The sequence below is a fragment of the Cydia strobilella genome, chromosome 13 (genome assembly GCF_947568885.1).
Source record: "Cydia strobilella chromosome 13, ilCydStro3.1, whole genome shotgun sequence".
Classification (NCBI taxonomy): Eukaryota; Metazoa; Arthropoda; class Insecta; order Lepidoptera; family Tortricidae; genus Cydia; species Cydia strobilella.
In genome coordinates, this window is record NC_086053.1 from 10736330 (window position 1) to 10758269 (window position 21940).

Below are 21940 nucleotides of genomic sequence, written 5' to 3' on the forward strand. Positions count from 1 at the left end.
TGTTCTCGTAGCCGCCAACCAGTTACTTACAAAAATAAGTAAGAAGTGCATTGCATGTATATTGAATTTTTAACCTTATTCCTTGTTGAATGGAGTTAAAATGGTCTAAAAAGATAATATCATATTCAATCTTTTGTGAAATCATATCCACCTTAGCCACGACAGGGACGTATTCTGGTGGTAAATAAAAGATGTAGAAAGATAAAAAAATATAATTATTATACATATCCGGTAAAACCTAGCCAAGTTGCGTAAAAGATCAGCAGGAATTGAAAAATAACACATGTACTGAACGTTGAAATTTTATAATGTGTCCTACAATTTGATAACAGGCCAGGTATTTTTTTTTAATTCGTGTCTCGCTCGCTCTTTTACAATTGCAGTAAAGTTAGGTATAAGTCAGGAAAAAATACCACTAAATAAAATTCCGACATAAAAAGATAAACCAAGTGCTATCAATTGTAACAATGCGAGTGCGACCCTGGCGGCACATCTTTTATCTCCAAATGCAAAACGTTTCAAGTGTTATTTCTCCTTCAAAGCATCTTTATTCTTAAGATAAGACTATGGAGCCGATAATATAATGAAATTGTATGGTATCCCTTAGCCGTTTTTCTACAGAGTGCATACATTTTGAGTGCCGACGGTTGTAAAATGCAAAAAATGTTATGTTAGCCATTATTTAGTTAGTGTATTTTGTAGTCTATTGTTAAAAAAATAGAGTCGTTAATCTATACTAACATTTCAAGGCGGTTATAATTTGCTTTTACTACGATAAATAAATAAACTACGAGGTAGTTATTCTAATTTGTGGTTTACCACTCAATGGTATTGTAATCTTGAGACTCTTTGAGTAAACAAGCTCAATTGGTTCAACTTCGACTATACACGCATACGAGCTTCGAGGAATCGAAATAATACATACCCCTGTCTCCTTAGCCCGAAAATGCTAATTCACCTTCATATACGGATTGGTGCAGTATTTTGAAGTGTCATATTAAACGCTTTGTGTTTGCTGATAAATAAGCACTAAACAATTCTATTCACATTTCAGAGTGAAGTTAAAGAGACCCCTCCAGTGGTAAATATGGGCAAATCCGGAGATCCCTGTGAAGTCACTGCTAACTACATCCGTCTCAACTTTGCGGAGAACAGTGTCTTCGAATACGAAGTGACATATCACCCTGACCAAGACTACAGAGCGCTGAGGTTCAAGCTACTAAATGGTACGTTAAAGTAAGGTAAACGTAAAGTAAGCGCGAATAATTTCATACATTGCTATCTCTATCGCACGCGCATAATTATATATGTCATTGACCACCGGCATCATGGGCGGGTTCTAATTCGTCGTGTTTCGAGTCCTTATTTTAGATACGATTATCTCTACGTTTCTCTCATGTTTAAACGTTAATTTGACAATCTCGGCTGCTTCGGAAGTTCGGAACTCGAGGTCCGCTTTCATACTTTTCCTTCAATCTTTGCAAAATTGCTTATAGATGAATATAGGCTGTTCGGAAAGAGAAGAGCCGTGGAATGTATTGGGCCCCACACATTCCACGACTCTTCTCTATCCGAACAGACTCTGTGGTCTGTGTATCTCTCGTATACTCGTAATAGCAGTCAACTTCTACTAGGTTGACAGTTTGTTAACTTAAATGCATAGTTGGATGCAGCCTAAGTAGACAAAATAAACGTCAAATTTTATGCATAATTAGACAAATTCTTTTTGTTCCTGTTTATTATTTCAATAGTAAAACTAATCCATTTTCCTAATTTTTACTTAAATTAACGGCCGTTGGTTTGGGACGCAACCTGTGCCGATACCCTAGCGCTATCCCATCTCCATGGCACCGCAGTGAAGGTTGGCTCGGCTGCCAATTCGGCCGAGCTCCTCAATTGGCGCAAGTATGCAACCATAAATAGTGGTTGCATATTTGAGCCGTTTGGGGTTGAGACTATGGGGCCTTGGGGGGAAAGCGCCCACAGGGTTTTTAATGAATGTAGCCGCAATTTAGTAGAGTTGACGCGTGACCAGAGGGCTGGGTCATATTTAGCACAGCGGATCAGCATTGCCATACAACGTGGCATTGCTGCCAGCCTTCTGGGCACGCTGCCAATAGACGGCGATTTGGGGCAAATTTTCTATTTATAGTTTATTTTTAAGTTTAGTTTTTAATTTTAGTTTTTAATTTAGTTTGTAATTTTTATTTTAAGGCATTTTAGTGTAACTTTTTATTTAGTATTTTAATTTATAAAAATTACATTTGTTTTAAGACGAAATGTCGGAAAACTAGGAAAAACCCGGAAGTTGATGATTTTTAGTATGTTATTTTGGGCATATTTTTCGGGGTTTGTAATTATTTTATATTTAAAAACTTTATCATATAATTCGTAGTCTTCATAGATATATCACAAATAGTGTACCTTTCTGATCGTAGTAAGATTTTTCTTATATCTCTTACTAATAAGCAAGTGTTCAATCAATTTAAAAATAGACTAGACAAGCTATGCTAACTGTGCTAAGTGAACAATGATTTAGACGTACCAGCATCAGCTGCCTGTCTAAAATGAAATAATAATAATAACAGTTACACGCTGAACAGTGGAGAACGAATAGATCCTGTACATGAAGAAGCTGGTTACAAGTATCTTGGTTACCAACAGTCAAAGCAAATCATAAAGTAATTAAATTAACACTCAGACAGAAATTTTCAGACAGGCTTCACAAAATTCTTAATACTCATCATCTCATACGCGAGTTGAGGCGTAACACTATCAAGGCAAAAAACGCACATGCAATTCCAATACTCACTTATTCGTTTGGTATAATACAGTGGTCACAGACAGATCTTAGCAACCTTCAAAGAACTATTAATACATTAATGACCAAGTACCTTAAACATCATCCACGAAGCTGTACCCAGAGATTGATTCTACCAAAAGCGGAAGGCGGAAGGGGTTTGATATATATTAAGAATCTTCACAATAAGCAGGTAAGTTCCCTTAGAAGTTTATTCCACGACCAGTCCCCACGTTCTCAACTGCATCAGACCATCGTAAAAATAGATCACAAATTTACTCCACTGAACCGCAGTGACTATACAAAGCAAAAAAATGAAGAAGTAGCCGAGCTGCAGCAATACCTTCAAGCATGGATACAAAAATCACTACACGGTAGGCATCAACTTGATCTTATAAACCCTAACCACAACAAGCTGGCATCTAACATGTGGCTTAAAAAAGGTGAGCTATTTCCCGAGACTGAAGGGTTTATGATAGCCATTCAGGACCAAATGATAGATACCAGGAACTACAGAAAGCACATTATCCGCGACCAAAACCTCTCTATACAGATTCATGCCAACGCTGCCACGCCGCCTCAGAGACCATCCAGCACATAACCGGAGCATGCCGTTCCATCACACAAACCAACTACAAACACCGACACAACCAAGTAGCAGCTATCATCCATCAATACCTCGCAGTTAAGTACCAACTCATAAAGAACAGGACACCTTATTACAAATATACCCCGCAAACAGTATTAGAATCGACTGAATACAAACTGTACTGGGACAGAACTATTATAACCGACAAAACAGTACATTACAATAGACCGGACATTACACTACATGACAAAGCTGCAAAAACTGTATATCTTATTGATATAGCCGTACCCAATACTCCAAATACCTTGTATCCACTCATACCGAGAAAATCAGCAAATATACCGATACGAAATCAAAAACCAATGGAGAGTAAGCACAGACAGTTAAAACTGTTCCGATTGTAATTTCGTCCACAGGTGTAATTCCCCGCACTCTGCACACTAGCCTAACAACTCTTGAAGCACACCCACTCACATACATACTTCTACAAAAAGCAGTTATCATGAACACTTGTAGATTAGTACGTAAATTCCTATCTTTAGATAGGATCCTAAATTCCATTCTCGTTTGGCCAAAAGCCCGCGATTATGGAAGTAAAATTACCTTCACTTAGGAGAGAAAAATAATGTAAAAAAATATAATAATAATAATAAGCCCGCATGGCAGCTTGTGGCGAGCTCTTGGGGAGTGACGACCCCACGGACCCGAGTGCTCCAGAGAGTCGGTCAGGGTCTCCGTCTCCGGTGTGTCTTCGTCGGTCGGAGTAGACCCCAAGGGGACCCGTAGGACTCTCAGCTCTGGCTTGCCTTCATTGGCCGTCCAGAGGGGAGTCGTAAGAGCTATATGCTCCAGGGGTGGAAGTGTTAAAGGGCATAACGCCGCGAGTAACTTCGGAGAAAGCACAGCACACCTCTCGACACCCCTGAGCCGCCCACGCCGGTGTTGGCCGTGTTTACGATGGCGCATCAGGTGCCCATCTAACTAGTGGCGAGTCACCGCCTGCCTCGATAGCACTGTATAGCACAATGTTATGGCAGGTGTCCGAAACTCTTAGCAATAGCCCAGTCTTATATTCCACCCAAATTTAAGCCATAGACCAGGACTCTTTCCACTTTTCTATAATAGCTCCCAATGCCTGCTGAAACCGGTTTACGGGTATCTATTTATGTACCTGTGAATGGGTTCCAGCAGGTGTTCTACATGACATCAAAACTTTCCAAACGGCCTCTACGTGTTGGATCTATATCCCCACGCACGCCTTATAAATGACCGTGCCTGAAAACCCGAGAGTTTATAACGGAGATACAAATAATAATAATTATTATTATAGTAAGTACCTAGACTTGGCTCACGAGATAACCGCCATGTGGGATGTTGATTCGACGATCATTGTCCCGATAGTCGTTTTAGCGAACGGTCTCATAGCGAAGAGTCTCGACCAACACCTTGAAAGACTCTCGCTAGGTGGTTGGATCAAGGGTCAGATGCAGAAGGCGGTGATCTTGGACACGGCGCGGATAGTCCGCCGGTTCCTCTCTCTGCGGCCCTGACCACCGGCAGCTTGGGCCCTGCCCCGCTGCTGGCGGCACCCTAGGTTAGGTTTTTTATAATTTGTTTATATGTATTTTGTATTGTTTTGTAAGTGTTTTTATATTTTACTTTTATATGAATATTATAAAAAACGTAACGTAAGAAAATGAATAAATAAAGATAAATTATATATTTCCATATATATGATTTAGCCTAATGCAACTTCTAACGCTGATTTCGCAGTGAAAATCGTTGTTATATTTTTTACTATTTTTCCTAGAATCAGCAAACAATTATGTGATACATATATTAATTTCGGGAAAAAAGAAAAAAACATGCATTTAAGTGTTAAGCCACAGGGCGGACACGCTATATATCAAAAATCACTTGCGTTTCTATGTGTGAACGGCACGTCTGTACACGCGTCATGCGTCATTGTGTGAGTAAGTTGCTTAAAATAGTACTGAGCGGCCGGCAAACGGCCGTCAATCTGCTGTCGCGGGGCGAGGTGAGTTAGGTCGAGTCGGGGCGGGGCGGTGCGTGGCCGTTCTGTATGATAATACTATTACTGGTTAAGCCATATACCTAGCATTACATAGATGAGCTTTACGCGTGCGCCCTTGAGGGACAGAACATACGCAATGCGACAATATGATTGGTCGGTTAGATTTGTAGCCCACCATAAACCATACTAAATTTACGGTGGGGATTTAAAAAAATGTGAGACTGTGGCAAGGACAAACAATAACAGCGCTTTCTCTGCTACTCCTACTGAAAGATACATAAGACTATCCCGTTCGGTCATTTCCCCCCACCCCTCATGCCCGATCCAGTTATACTAGATTCATGGGTTAAGCAGTGTAAACTTTAAATTACAGAACACAGCCAATATTTCAAAACGAAGACCTTCGACGGCACCACGCTGTACGTGCCGCACATGCTGCCCGAGGACGCATTGAATCTCGTGTCGACGAATCCGTACGACCAGACGAAAGTCAATATAACGGTTAGTTCTAAACTAAACCCTATGTAGCCCTATAGTAGGTGGAGGAGCTTGCTTATGAATCACGTATTAGAAACTTATTAAAGGATTTGCCACACTGGATGCGGTCAGCGGTCAGGTCAAACCCGCATAATTTATGAACAAAATTGACAGCAACCTTTGAAGTTAAAGTTTGACCTGACCGCTGCCCGCAGAACGCATCCAGTGTGGCAAATCCTTAAAACACTTAATTTTAATTTCAATTTAGGCTCTGCAGTTAATTTTATTATATGTAAAATAATCCGGGTTCGAAAGGATAATTATCAATGATAGTTATCTTGATAATTATCGCGATTTTTACGCCTGATATTTATCGATTTGATAATAACCTGAAATTTACGAAATATAATTAGATTGTTACATTATGATTATCTTGTATTCAGTGGTTAATACAAAAAACTAATCAATATTAGGTCAGTTTTTATTTGTACATAGCAAAAAACGTCTTAATCATTATTTTTTACTATCAAAGAATTCAAAGAAAATAAATATAGTACCATCCATACCTGGGATAATTATCCGATATTTATCGGATGCCTCTATAATTATCAAAAACTATTTAGGTTCGAAAAATAAAGATATCTATATATATAGGATATTATCTGGATAATTTCGAACCTAAATTTTACTAAAATTTGAAACCCAACAGTATATTTTAAACTTAAGATGATGTGGGAAGACCGATAGTTTTTTTTGTTGAGAAGACCGTCATAGGGTAAGAACTCTCGTATTTATATATACGTGCGTCGCTCAGGCAGTCAAAAAGGAAGAGCTTTGCTCCTGCACTACTTACCTTCTGTTAGTAGAATAGAGTACGTGGACAAACGCAATAGTAAGAAGTGACGAAAGAGCTTGCATACGATCTTACCTTATAGACGGTCTTCTCCACATTGACCTTATATTATACTTATCACATACACATCCACAGATCATATTCCGACGCACACGCCGCCTCAGCGAGATGGTGCATCTGTACAATGTGCTTTTCAAACAAATTATGAAAGATCTAAACATGGTGCGATTCGGCCGCCAGCATTTCAACGAACATCTTGCTGTCCAAATCCCACAGCACAAGCTGGAAGTTTGGCCCGGGTAAGCAGTTATGAACCTTAATGTCTTCGGAATATCAACATCAAACATCAACATCAAACATTTATTCAGCAAATAGGCCACAGGGGAACTTTTACATGTCAATTTTTACAAGCAATAAAATTAACCAACACAATTACAAATATGGAATCAATAATATTGTCGTAAGTACAATGAAATTTTGGCCCGGGCGTTCACTAGGTTTTGAACTCTGATGGCTTTAGAATAGAGTAGTAAGTAGAACGTGCTGTACAAGCGCTGCCGCCCGCTATCTTAGGTAGGTGAAGGTTTTGACGGAGAAAAGTATAAGGCAGAGTAAAAAATCAGGCAAAAGACAGGCTCCGTAAAAAGGGTGCGTAGGGTATGTGACATGTCCACACAGCAGGGAAATCTGACGGAATGGTTCCTTCGCACCTTTGCCCTTGAATAAAAACCTTTTTTTTTTAGTTACGTGACGACGGTGAACGAGTTCGAAGGCGGTCTTATGTTGTCCCTTGACTCGACCAGCAGAGTTCTCCGCACACAATCGGTGCTGAGTTTCATCAAAGAGACGGTCCAGGCCAAAGGTTCTAATTGGAAGCAGGCGATGACAGAGATGCTCATCGGCTGCTCCGTTATGACGACTTATAACAAAAAGCTGTTCAGGTATTTGATACTCATTTCCTTAATAAAAAAAAAGTTTTCCTATCTGGAAGAAGAAGTGAAACTTTTAAATTGTTAGGAATATAATGAATGAATATTTTGTGTAGTTTGGTACTGTAATAGATAGCTATTATAGTTTTAAAAAAAATAAGTGCATTCCCGTTGCCAGGGAAGTTTTGGGATTATACTGAGCAGCTTTTACTACGGGACCAATCGCGAAATAAATTTGGCTGTTTCATACATTTTGGCTGGTCCATTTTCTATGGAGGGTAATTTTTTTTTCGCGATTTCGTGGTTGGTCCCATAGTAAAAGTTGCTCAGTATAATCCCAAAACCTCCCTGGCAACGGGAATGCACTTATTTTTTCGCCACCGTGTATATGGCGCTACTTTACCGCACTAGTGCGATAATTAGCACATACTCACATAGATTAGTATATGTTATATGTTATTACTGTAATAGATAAGAAACTCTCGGACATTTCACGTTCACGTCTCTACTAGTGCTGCCCCTAGCGGTCTTGCTCTCAACTAATGAGACTGTATATGCAGTAAACACGCACACATGTACACACACACACACATATACTTATGGGTCCTTTACCTACAAGTAACAATTTTAATATAGGAAACTGATTTATGTAGTTTTCTTTGTCGTACCAAATTCCATTGTATATGCTTAGAAACATAAATCAGTTTTTCAGAATAAATAAATGAAAACTTATGTTTAATCAAGTACAATATATTATTTATAAGTACCGCCTTATTTACATACGTTCCATTCCATGTAACTAAGACAAATGCAAATACAGCGTGAAAATATCTTAACAGCGAGTAGGTATATACATATAGTATGTAACAATTTATTACCTGACTATGTTTTAAATAATAATCAGAGGCAACCTATTTCATTTCTTCTTCTTGATCCCAAAATAACTTGGAAAGCTTCATTGATAGTTTGATCCAACTTTTTATTGATTTAATTTAGATCCATTTTTGGTCGTATATTTCATAGTTTTTAGAACATTCCAGCTTTTTATCCACAATTTGTGGTGCGGTCATCTGGGTGTTACAGCGCATAGGTAGATTTGTCCTTTTTTAGGTTCACTGAAATTGCCATTGACAAAATCGAAAAACTTATCGAAGAAAAGCACGATACCTGCCGTGTCGAAACTTTATTCTGGAAGCTTTTTAATACCTAAATAGTTATTTACGATACGAGTGCGGAAAAGAGGAAATTCGAAACGAGTGGCGATAAATTAAAACACGAACGCAGGGAGTGTTTTTAATCGACACGAGTTGCGAATTACCTATTCGCACGTGTATCGTACAACGTTTTACAGTACATATGGCCCTTTAAACTTTCGACATATGCACGAAAAGTGCTCTTTTACGCACTAGTGCGAGAAAGTAGCACCATATGTACTGTAAAATATATTTCCAGTTATATATTATTTTATAGCGAAACAGGACAAGTGTTGAGCACGCATTTTAAGGGTGTGCTATATTGTCACATTTAATGTTAGGTAACAAGAAATCAGTGAATCAGGATATAATTCATCATGTAAAATGTCGACAAAGGTAAACGTATTGTGGTTGGATTTTGTCATTAGATAGGTCTTTCCAATTTTGGCAGGTTGTAGTTGATTTATCAGATTAAGACCTAAAGACGGGCCTTACGGGCACTAAGAATGGTGCTAGTTCAACGGTTGTTATTTGAAATACTGGACAGTCAGTGTATGTAAAGAACTACTGCGGTGGACCACGCTGGTTGAAAGGGACGGTGGAAAAGCGACTAGGGGTCTGCAGATACTTAGTGAAATGGAACGATAAGATGTTAGTACGACACATCAATCAAATGCTCGGTTGCGGGGGGGAAGGACAACAGAAGGTCCCTGAGGTAACCGATGATGCTACGGATGACGATGACGAGTATACCCGAGTTGCGATACCTTCGCCTCATCGTTGGGCGGATATCATAGGGGTGTCCGGACCCCAGGACATCACGATACACGGAAACCCACAAAATACCGCATCCAGCAGCCACAAACGTCACATCAAACTCCCTAAACTTGATGCCCATTTTGCACAGTGATACCTACTTTTATGCGTTTTTCACTCAAATAACACACTTTACACTGTAATTGCACACTATTGTCCTAGTTTTTCTCGTCGCCACTAATATAACTCACAGTTTAGGGGTCCAGACACTGGCATGGATCAGGTTCGCGTTGACAGACTGACTTTTCACAACTACCCCACTTTGTACCCAAATGTCAAAACCTACCCCCATTGTCTATACATAACAGTTACAATGTTCCATGTTCCATCGCCAACATTTCATAAATATGCTTTGCCCGAGGCCTCTATCAAAGCTTTTGATAAATATAAAATAATAAATAAATGTTCCAGAGCACTATCTACATACTCGAAAATTTACTTACCTTGTCCTTGTACCGATGTACATTTATTATTTATTTATTATTTTATTTCCAAATATGCAAGTTTACAGTTATAAACCAAAGCACTTACATACTACAATAAATCATATTATTAAATTACATTATATTACATTATTTTAATTTACATGTCAAACTATAATTTAAATCATTTCTTAAACTACCAATTGTACTCAGTCATATGATTAAATTACATTATAAATAATTCAAATTGCACATTAAACCTTATTCCTAAAATTATCAAGTTTATATAAATCACTCATATTATAAATCAATCATATTAAAATTACACATGTATAAATCAAATCAAATTAAAATTAATTGCCCACCTATATTGCGTTACAATTGCCAAGACACAGCCCAACACGTCTCACGAAAACACCCATACTATCGTGGAATATATCTGTATCAGCAACCTGCGCGTACAATTTGTTCAGCAGCAAAAGTGCTCTCCGCGTGGGAGCATTACCACCCCGTCGAGTGCGCGCAACGCTCCTCGCAAACGGGTGCGGGCGTCGCCGCGGTTTCACTGCTGCGCCACCTCCGCGCCTCAGAACGGGGACGTGCAATCCTATCTGCCCTAGCACACTCGGATTGTCAACTCTATTATTTAGAAGCTGATAGTAGTGCACTATGAGCAACAACTTCCTTCTCAATTCCAGAGTGTCTAATCCGACCATAGCCGTAACAAATAGTGACGGATACATATAGGGGTAGTACCCATATTTACGCCTGTATATAAACCTAGCAAATTTGCGCTGTATTTTCTCTATACTTAGGATATATTTTGCTTCGTGGGGATCCCAAACTATAGCGCCAAATTCCAGTCTGCTGCGAACGTATGCATTGTAAAGCCTTATGGCAACATTCGGATTAGGAAACTGGTATGCCATCCTCATGATAAATCCGAGTGTTTTGCTCGACTTCAAACATGTGGTAGTGATATGTTGCCGGAAGTTAAGTTCCCTATCAAGCGTTAGTCACGAATTTCTGTGACGCGCTCCAACGGGATACCATGCAGAGTGTACGGTGCATTTATCGGCTTGCGGATTCGGTTAAAGGTGATAGTTTTACATTTGGAGACATTAAAATGTAATTTATTAACTTCACTCCATTTAGCCACCGCATCTATATCCCGCTGCAGCGCCTCACAGTCGCTTATTTCGCCGACACCCAGGAAGAGTTTGAGGTCGTCTGCAAACAATAAACACTTGGCAGTGGTTACAACTTCCGGCAAGTCATTTATCATGATTATGAATTGCGTCGGACCTAGGGTGCTTCCTTGGCTCACTCCATCATCGGGTGAAATACGCCTTCGACTCGCATCCAGCAACCTTGACCACCTGACACCAATCCCTTAAGAGCCCTTATTCCCTGGAGCGTTCATCGATTTGACGAAATAACACTCGATAGATGGCGTTGGCGCTCGGGGCGCGAGCGCCGGCAACGCTAAGCGCGATTCAACGCAGACAAGAATAATTTTGATACTTTTCAATTAAATTGCAAGTAACATTATTTTTAGTGTTATATTGGCCCTCTTTATTTTATTTTATAAGCATGGTAGTAGTCAATAGAGTGAATGTGTTAGGATAATACATAACCAGAGACGAGTAAATAATAAAGATTGTGTACCGCTTTCATGGAATTATTGTGACAAGTTCATCCATGAAGTCAAGTCACTTCATCAAGGAAGTTGAATAATTAAATGTTTTAAAGATCAGGTTATTTTAAATAATAGTACCTATATGTGTAATAAAAGTTAATTTGAGAGTACTAACAACAACCGAACCGGTTGTGGTGTACGAAAGGGCAAAGATAGATATAACTCCGTAATAGATGGATACAGTCTAAGGAAACAACGTGCCTCGAAAATCAAGAAATTTTGATTCTCGATCAGATGGCGCCACTACCTTTGGCCTATTCTCGTATAGATGGCGTTGACGGTTTCGTTTGTTATTTAACAATTTTAACGCATATCAGTAGAGGAAATGGGTCAAAATAATATAAAAATAATCAATGCAAATATTGCAAATAAAAAAAATCATTTATCCATAAATAAATACATTTTTGATATTTTTATTTTAAGTTTAAATCGTGTGTCGATAGATGGCAGTGAATTTACTGTGGCTACAAAATTTACTATGACAGTACCGCTCTATCCTATTATATCCTCTTTGGAAAGGGTAACCAGGACTTGGAAAAATTTCGATGGATGTTGGTGTCATTATGACACCTATTTATTATTATTTAATCGTAGAGAATACGCTAAAATAAGCATGTTTTGTTGGAAAATTTTTTCACTGAAATCAAAAATAGCCGAGATATTCGACTTCAGTTGACATAATTTTAGGACAAAAATTTCGAAGGATGTTGGTGTCAACACATATTTATTATTGTTTTATCGTAGAGAATACGCTAAAATCAGCATGTTTTGTAGGAAAAACTTTTCTCTAAAATCAAAAATGGCCGAGATATTCGACCTCAAAGGTGATACAGTTTTAGGTATCTTGCATCCACAACACACCCGACTCGCTATCAAAAAGGATTCGGAAATAACTTCTAGATGATTTATAGGCCAGGAAATAAATGCCCAAAAAAAGGTGTAGAGGGATTTGCTTGGAACACAATTTTTGACTTCGTAGCTTTGTTTGGACTAGTTAGGTGAACATATCAAAAGCCCCCGGCCATAACCCTGGTGCTGGGGGGGAGAGGGGTATTTGGAGGTTCCATTTTTCGGTTTTTCGATTATATCTCGGAAACTGTGCGTCTGAGCGACTTGACCACTTACACAAAATGAAAAGAGATTTAATTTGTTACAAGTTTTATTCAGTCAAATTTTTCGTTATCTTGTATAGTTTTTGAGATATCCGCTCTTGAAGGTTTATTTAGGGCTCTCATTTTTATCTTGATTATCTACATCAGTGAAGCTGCTAGGCCGGGTTTGTATAAATCGGGGGTGCTGAATTCATTTATGGTATCAACATTGACACCATTCCTAAGTAAAAACAAAATTTACGTAGTAGGTACGGTGCGGTAGTGCGGTACGGGCAAAGTGGTCAAAAACGTGTATACAGACAAGGTGCTCACAAATATGTATACGAAATCCAAATTGGTTACCCTTTCGTACACCTTAACCACTGAACCCTCTGAATTTCGATTTGTTCGAAACAGAAGTAAGTATCTCCGTTTGTAGTAGTGTTGTAATTTTTTATAAACCATGACAAACGGCAAACATACGACCTACCTAATGGTAAGTGATCACCGCAGCCTATGAACGCTTGTAACTTTATAAGTGTCACAAGCGCTTTGCTGATAGTCTAAGCTTATAAGAATTTACTAACAATTTAAAGGAATAAAACGTTCTCACATGCATTACAGTGCATCTATGAAAGCTCTAAGAACCTTACTTACACTAGGAACATAACACTGCATCCATATTACATTACATTGCACATTCAAAAAAGGAGTGTACAGGTTTTTAAAGGATCGGCAACGCGCAGGTAATATCTCTGGTTTTGCAGGCGTCCATAGGCTACAGTGACTGCTTACCATCAGGCGGGCCGTATGCTTGTTTGCCATCGACATGGTATAAAAAATACTACATTACACTAGATTTTGTATCAGTATAGACGGTTTTTAGGACAGTATTTAGGAAATAAAACAAAAGGTTCAGCATTATAAAATTATACTCATTTATCTAGGGAATATACATATTTATCTAGGGAAATGACAGTAGCCTTATTTATTTATGGGATAGGACATAGGGAATTGATGAAGTTATGATGAGTAGATTAGGAGTTCCGGTGACCAACTCCTGACTCCATCATGAGACCCTGGACCTCATCTAGATCGATGGTGCTCGTCAAGGCAACTCTATTGAGCCAAAACACGATGGAGTTATGATGAGTAGATTAGGAGTTCTGGTGACCAACTCCTGACTCCATGAGACTCTGGACCTCATCTAGATCGATGGTGCTCGTCAAGGCAAATCTATTGAGCCCAAACACGATGGAGTTATGATGAGTAGATTAGCAGTTCTGGTGACCAACTCCTGACTCCATCATGAGACCCTGGACCTCATCTAGATCGATGGTGCTCGTCAAGGCAAATCTATTGAGCCCAAACACGATGGAGTTATGATGAGTAGATTAGCAGTTCTGGTGACCAACTCCTGACTCCATCATGAGACCCTGGACCTCATCTAGATCGATGGTGCTCGTCAAGGCAAATCTATTGAGCCCAAACACGATGGAGTTATGATGAGTAGATTAGCAGTTCTGGTGACCAATTCCTGACTCCATCATGAGACCCTGGACCTCATCTAGATCGATGGTGCTCGTCAAGGCAAATCTATTGAGCCCAAACACGATGGAGTTATGATGAGTAGATTATGAGTTCTGGTGACCAACTCCTGACTCTATCATGAGACCCTGGACCTCATCTAGATCGATGGTGCTCGTCCAGGTAAATCTATTGAGCCCAAACACGATGGAGTTATGATGAGTAGATTAGCAGTTCTGGTGACCAACTCCTGACTCCATCATGAGACCTTGGACCTCATCTAGATCGATGGTGCTCGTCAAGGCAAATCTATTGAGCCCAAACACGATGGAGTTATGATGAGTAGATTAGCAGTTCTGGTGACCAATTCCTGACTCCATCATGAGACCCTGGACCTCATCTAGATCGATGGTGCTCGTCAAGGCAAATCTATTGAGCCTAAACACGATGGAGTTATGATGAGTAGATTAGGAGTTCTGGTGACCAACTCCTGACTCTATCATGAGACCCTGGACCTCATCTAGATCGATGGTGCTCGTCAAGGCAAATCTATTAAGCCCAAACACGATGGAGTTATGATGAGTAGATTAGCAGTTCTGGTGACCAACTCCTGACTCCATCATGAGACCCTGGACCTCATCTAGATCGATGGTGCTCGTCAGCGCAAATCGAATGAGCCCAAACACGATGGGGTTATAATAAGTAGATTAGGAGTTCTGGTAACTAACTCCTGACTCCATCATGTGACCCTGGGCATCATCCAGGTCGTCTGGGTATAATAATAATGCAAACCCTAACCAGAATTCAAGTGACACTGAAAATATATCACATAAGCGTGAGTCAGTTGTTAAAATTAAATATGGTGTAAACAATGTACTTACTTGGATCAAGTTTTTTTTATCGCTGTATACAGCACTTCTCGGAATTCGCTCGCTGGTTACGATCGCAAAGAACGCCTGACGATCGAGCACAGGTCCGTCCTCTAAGCGCGCCCGGCGGCGACTGATCGCGCAGCGTCGGTGCAGCGTGATTTATACGTCTTTTAAAAATATTTAAATTTACGGCAACATAGGTCCTATAGTTATGATTTTTTTTTTATGGGTTCACATAAAGTTAGAGTTTGCTAATATAATATTTTGAGGGCAAAATATAAGTCCAATTCGCGATAAAAAAATATAATGCGACCCTGTTTTTACCGAAAAAATGAAGAAAACTCGGAAGGTATTTTATCAATTTTTTTAAATGAATCTTTGATTTTCAATCATTTTAGCCCCTCGTACAAGATATGGTGAATTGAATTGTAATCATTCATGTACCAAATAATTCTTGTTTACTGCAAAATCGACAACCGAAACGACACTTCTCACTGCAAATTCTGGAAAATACTCCCAAGAAAACTCATTTATTTTAGGTTTAAAAAGATAAAATGAAAATGCTATCCATTTTAGCCGCTAGTTTAGGAAATGATCATTTGAGTACGTTAACAGTTTTTGAATAAATACTAATAGTTACGTCGTAATGTTGAATGGAAAAGGAAGCATTTTGCAAAATACGCTCGTTTGTAGGAATAAGGCCTCTTAAGTAATTTGCGAAGAATTTAAGAAGCTTTGGCGAGAAACCTAATGTAGCACACTTGTGCAAGAGGATGTCGTTATCAACAAGGTCAAACGCCTTCTTAAAATCAAAATACGCGGCGTCAACCTGGTGGCCCGCGTCCATTTCTGCGGAGACATAGTCGACAAAAACTGTCTGGTTGGTGGAAGTCGAGCGTACCCTACGGAACCCGTGCTGGCCGTCAGCAAGCTGGGTGGAAATCTGATGGCTAATTTGACAGTCTATCATCGATTCAAAAAGCTTGCCAAAGACAGACAGGACTGCTATGGGTCTATACGTTTCTACTTCCGTATTACTTGAACCACTCTTAGGTACAGGAGTGACTCTAGATTTCTTCCATACGCCAGGATAGACTGCACATTTCAACGCTAGGTTGTAAATATGCAAGAGCGGATATGCAGTCCTTTGCGAGATATGGAGGAATGCCATCAAGACCTGTTGCACTGCGCGGCTTAAGTCGCTTAACAGCCTTTCGCAATCCTACGGCGTCCACAATATCTACAGTGACTCGTGCCGCCTGAGACTCTGCATTACTCACCACCTGCATTGCTTCCGCCTCGTCGAGTTGCGGCTCGTCATTATGGAATACCGAGCTAAAGTAGTCAGCAAAAGCATTTGCGGCTCTTTGTCCCGACACCCTCTCACCCTTATAGGTAAATTCGGTCGTCTGATTCCTATTCTTTCGCTTGCTCTTTACATAATTCCAGAACCTCGATGGATCTTCTGTAATGTCCTTCTCAAGGTTTCGGAGGTATTGCTGGTGGGCATTGTCGATGAGGAATTTAACACGGCTTCTATAGTAGCGGTACAGTTCTCGATTGAAATCCATCCCAATTTCTTTAAATTTTCGAAAATGAAAATGTTTGTTTTGTATATTGTGGATTATTTCCGGCGTGTACCATGATGGTTATACATAGCGCTTAGGGGCCGACTTCTTCTTCAGTGGTACACAGTTACTAATACATTCGTTTAGCTTTGCGTAAAACAATTCAGTAGCTGCATCCACACATTGTGTACTGAGAACCTCACTCCAGTCTATATTTGCTATGCTAGAATATAGTGCCCTAAAATCAGCCTTACGAAAATTCCATGGTGGATTCTCGATAGCACTTACTGGTAGGGGAGGGAATGGCAGGTTTTCGTACTTGCCACGACGCAGTGCTAATGTTGCCTCGAGTGGCGGATGATATGCGTCTGGGGGCACCAGGGCATCCACTTCTCCCGTCACACTCACATTTTGCGGTCCAAGCCCGGTCAGTACCAGGTCTAAGACTCCGCCATGATCATTAGCTATGTTATTATGCTGATACAAATTCCCAAATTCTAAAAAGGACTGAAACTGTGTCTTGACAGCTGCACTGCAAGAGTTTAAATTAAAGTCACCTACAATTAGTATATCTAAATCAGAATATTTACACATTATATTTTCCAGACAATTTAAAACCTGCAAATATTGGTCATCTTTATAATTAGGCGGCAAATATACAACAGAACAAATGAATTTTAGATTTTTCCATTCTATTAAGGCTGTTAACAATTCCATGTCGTCAGTTTGTCCGTCGACATTCCTGACCAAGCGAACAGAGTAACAAAGTATACAAGAAGGTACCCAGATTCGGCGCGTTTCATCTTGCCTGCGTTGGTTTGGTTGAATGAGTAAGAGCACAACTCAACACAACTCACAAGGTTGGTTGTGATGTAAAGAAACGCAGTAAGTAATATCTTAACATAAATCTGATCAAAAATATGTTTAAACGGAATTTATTTTCAAGTAAAGATATATTATATATATATACGCGATAAAAACTACGCCGGCTCCAACCCTACACCTCAGACCCGAGATGATTTATTTCCCTCCTAAATTGTAGGAGGGTATCCCAATATGGGAACGGCAACAAAGTCGGCGGGACACATCTTTTCAAAACATATTTTAGTTTTTATTTTGTTTTTATTTTTATATAATACTTTAAGCTATATGTATCACCTAGTATTAGCACAATGTCAAAGCTTCAGCGTAGGAAGATGTTAATTAAAAATTGGAATTGTCTCAACTGACTCCACAAGACAGGCCTAGCCTAGTGTGGAGATCATAGGTTAATAAAACAATGTATAATTTTTTTTGGTAAATAAACTATATCATACTCAGAATGTCCAACATCATCCAACACTAAGGTCTCACAGCTGCTGGGGCTGTAAAGGGTTCGAAATGTCGGGATGTATTATAAATTCAATATACGCGATATAATCCGTTTTCATAGTTTTATTTCATGAGTAACTATCGCGGTAACCGAAGACAATATTACAACTTAGAAATAATTTCTAAATTTCCCGTCAAACCGAACGTCATTTGGTTTTTTATTCGTCATAATACGTCAATCTGTCATTGTACGGTGTTTGCGCTACATATTAAAAAAACTACTTTTACGTTTCAAATTTAATTTGTTTTCTAGTTCATTTGCAACGTAAGGTTAGTAACACTATCAAAACAATTTTTATTAAATAATATTATTCTAGATTTAATTAATTATATTTATTTAAGTTCCCTGCTTAGATATTTGTTTGGTATATTTAGTTTTCTACCATCTACACACAAGAATGATATCTAGCCACACTCGGCCCTCCTTATGCTAAAAGGCGGTATCTCAAAAACGAGCGAACTGGAAATGGAACGTTATGATTAAAATTTAAGGTACTTATTTGCATTCAATCTTCAATTGAGATACCGCTTTTAGCTCAGCAGGGCACCACGGCTCAGGAATAGATGTCCAGCATAACCCAGAGATGGCATTATTATCAGCATTACATTACTCCTCTTCAGAGATACTATACCATGCATACTCATACTCCATTACGTGACTAAGTGACTATGTCAAAAATTTAAAGGGCCCTATGTACTGTAAAACATTGTACTCGTGTCGATTTAAAACACTCTCCCTTGTTTTAATTTATCGCCACTCGTTGCGAATTTCCTATGTTTCGCACTTGTATCTCAATGTAGGTATTATTAAAGATTGCAAAATTAGAAAGTTAATCATTTCATGTTGTAATAAATCGTACGTGTGTACTGTTCGCGCGCGAATTCCGTGCACGGCTGAGGAATGTTAGGAATGTTGGGCGTCATGACAGAGTGGTGTCATTTAGTACGTACGGGCGCGGCGCACACCCCCACTTCCTCGACCTTCGAATGCACGGAATTGGCGCGCGGACAGTATGAGTAGTAAATTTTTAATAGTTTATATTTGTGCGTGCTTTAGGGTCGACAGCATTGACGACACAATGACGCCCAGATCCACATTTGAGAAGAAAGAAGGAGGGGAAATGGTGACAATAAGCTACATTGATTACTACAAGAAGAACTATGGAATCGAAATAATTGATCTGGATCAGCCCATGCTAATATCTAGGTAAGGTTGTGATAATAGGGGATATTACTGCAATGTTCTGCCACCAGAGTGCAGGACTAGCCTTTTTAGTAAACCATAGAGTAACTTATACATACTGTACCTTTAACAGGTTTTTGACAAGTTTTCAGAGATAATAAAATATGACATCTATGCACCACCACCAAGGCGGTTTGTTTACAGAGGAGGAGATTTCGCGATTGGCCTCTTTATCGCTCGAATACGCAAGAGTGACAGCGATGTTAGATAAATAAATTTTCTTGTTTCACGATAGTTTCAGATTATAGTAGTGGCGTCCTACGCAGTTTCGCGTAATATTCCCTATTATTAACACATTTTTAGGGCCACTTGCACTATTCCACTAATCTGGGGTTAACCGGTTACCAGTACAATTTGACACTGGGTTAACGGTTTAACCGGTTAACCTCGGGTTAGTGGGATAGTGGCGCTTAGTTATATAAATATATTTATAAAATACTAGCGACCCGCCCCGGCTTCGCACGGGTAGTTAATTTACACAAAACCTTTACAAATTATACATCAATCAATCAATCAATCAAATATTTATTTGCTATAAGCACAGTTGCATGCATGCAAATACAGTTCAATTCACTTAAATTACAAATTACAAAATAACACAGATAAAAACAAACAGAACACAAATTACAGTAGACATAAAATTTAAATATGGATGGAGACATGTCAAATTAATTTAATACATTAGCAAAGTATTCGTCGATTGAATAATATGGCCTATTTATAAAATATTCTTTCACTTTCATGTCAAATAGTTTCATATCGTCATACATACATAAAAACCTTCCTCTTGAATCAATCTATCTATTAAAAAAATCGCATCAAAATCCGTTGCGTAGTTTTAAAGATCTAAGCATACATAGGGACAGACGGACGGACAGACAGCGGAAAGCGACTTTGTTTTATACTATGTAGTGAAGTAGTTTCCCAATCACAGTTTTCAAGAATAAGGCACTTCAGTTACATCAAAATTAAATTATTACTGCATTTCAGTTGTTACTTCTACTTCATAAATGTTCTCACATCGAGCGTCACAATATTTCAAGTACCTAAACACCTTGGTTAATTTCTCTGCCACAGATGTGGTCAATTCGGTCGGTCTAATTTATAGTATGTTAGTTCAATTTGTTGTTCGAAAAATCGCCACCGCGCCGACGCGCATGTGGATGGTTTTCACGCGACGCTGCGCAAGCGCTGCGCCGCGACGCTCCGAAGGATGCGCCACAGCCGCCACAGTCTCCTGGCCGTCGAGGCAGGGAGATTTGACAGTGCACTAATTAGGCACTGGACCTCCCAACATCGTAGTTTAGGTACTAACATAGTAATTTAAGTATATTTGTAACTAACAAAATATGGATTGTATCGTCCGAAATAAATGATTTTTAGTTTTTCAACACACTTGCTCAAAACGACGTTTTTATTCCACCAATACGCGTGCTTTTTCAGTATGTTATAACACTCGTGCTTTTTCATTATATTATCCGACTGAGTTATGAAGGTAACTGATTACTAATAGTAATATATGTATGAAAGCGGAGCCTTCTTAAATTGGTCGAGTACCTAGATTTTACCACGCGGACTTGCGCCCCTCGCCCCCCGACCGCCTGCCGCGGCCCGGCCGGCCCGTGATCGCATCGCAATCGGCAAGTGTGTTGAAAAACGTCGTATAAAACGCGTGTGCATTGGTCATCTCGCTTACAGCTCGCGCGCACAAAATCGCTTCGTGTGTAATGACCAACTTAGCACACTTGTATCACAATGTACTAATATTTTATTTATTTATTTATAAATGTGTTTTCAGAGAAACGAAACGCATGCCCGGCTCCGAAGTACCCACCGACTTCCTGATCTGTCTCGTGCCCGAGCTGTGTCAACTCACGGGGCTGTCCGACGACCAGCGCTCCAACTTCCGGCTGATGAAGGACGTGGCCACCTACACCCGTATTGACCCCAACCAGCGGCATGCTGCTTTTAAAAAGGCAAGTGCCGTCAAATGGGGTGAATAGGGACGGCGGGGGGAATAGGGACAAGAACCGGAAATGACATTTACCTGATAATTTAAAAGATAATATCTATCACACATTATATCTTACGATTGAAAAAAGTAGTTGATTATATTCTTTCGGTAATAGAAACACTGGAATAGCGTGAAAGTCGTGATATATAGTCAAACTAACAGTTTAAAATTGAGTCTGTCAACGAATGGTTGATATGAGCTCCAAAACTTCCTTTAAAAGTAAAGGTTTTTACTTGTTTGTGACACTTCTCATAGTGTAAAATTGGTTTGGCAGTAATTGAGAACATTAATTACATGGTAAGTATAAAATAATCTTTGTTTTGTAAGCAAAGGGTGTGAAAATAGAGATCCATGAACATTTCGAAAAACACGAGGTGTATAGGGACGCAACAGGGGTGAATAGGGACGACTGAGGGGTGGAGCGGGACGCCTCTGGTAGTT

At 39.4% G+C, this 21940-nt stretch overlaps 1 protein-coding gene and 1 long non-coding RNA gene across 4 annotated transcripts in view; one reads left to right on the top strand and one right to left on the bottom strand.

The window, feature by feature from the left end:
• Positions 1 to 21940, top strand: part of LOC134746638 (piwi-like protein Ago3) — a 55723-nt gene that overhangs the window by 14415 nt on the left and 19368 nt on the right. For all 3 annotated transcript variants that reach the window (XM_063681102.1, XM_063681103.1, XM_063681101.1), the window contains 6 exons: positions 1055 to 1226; positions 5798 to 5925; positions 6890 to 7053; positions 7498 to 7695; positions 19300 to 19449; positions 21284 to 21461. In XM_063681102.1, the coding sequence (XP_063537172.1) occupies positions 1055 to 1226; positions 5798 to 5925; positions 6890 to 7053; positions 7498 to 7695; positions 19300 to 19449; positions 21284 to 21461 (990 nt within the window). The remainder of the gene's footprint in view (positions 1 to 1054; positions 1227 to 5797; positions 5926 to 6889; positions 7054 to 7497; positions 7696 to 19299; positions 19450 to 21283; positions 21462 to 21940) is intronic.
• Positions 13934 to 21940, bottom strand: part of LOC134746708 (uncharacterized) — a 51991-nt gene continuing 43984 nt past the window's right edge. The window contains exons 2-3 of the long non-coding RNA XR_010128260.1: positions 14107 to 15245; positions 13934 to 13989 (exon numbers count right to left, since the gene is read on the bottom strand). This is a non-coding gene — a long non-coding RNA (uncharacterized LOC134746708). The remainder of the gene's footprint in view (positions 13990 to 14106; positions 15246 to 21940) is intronic.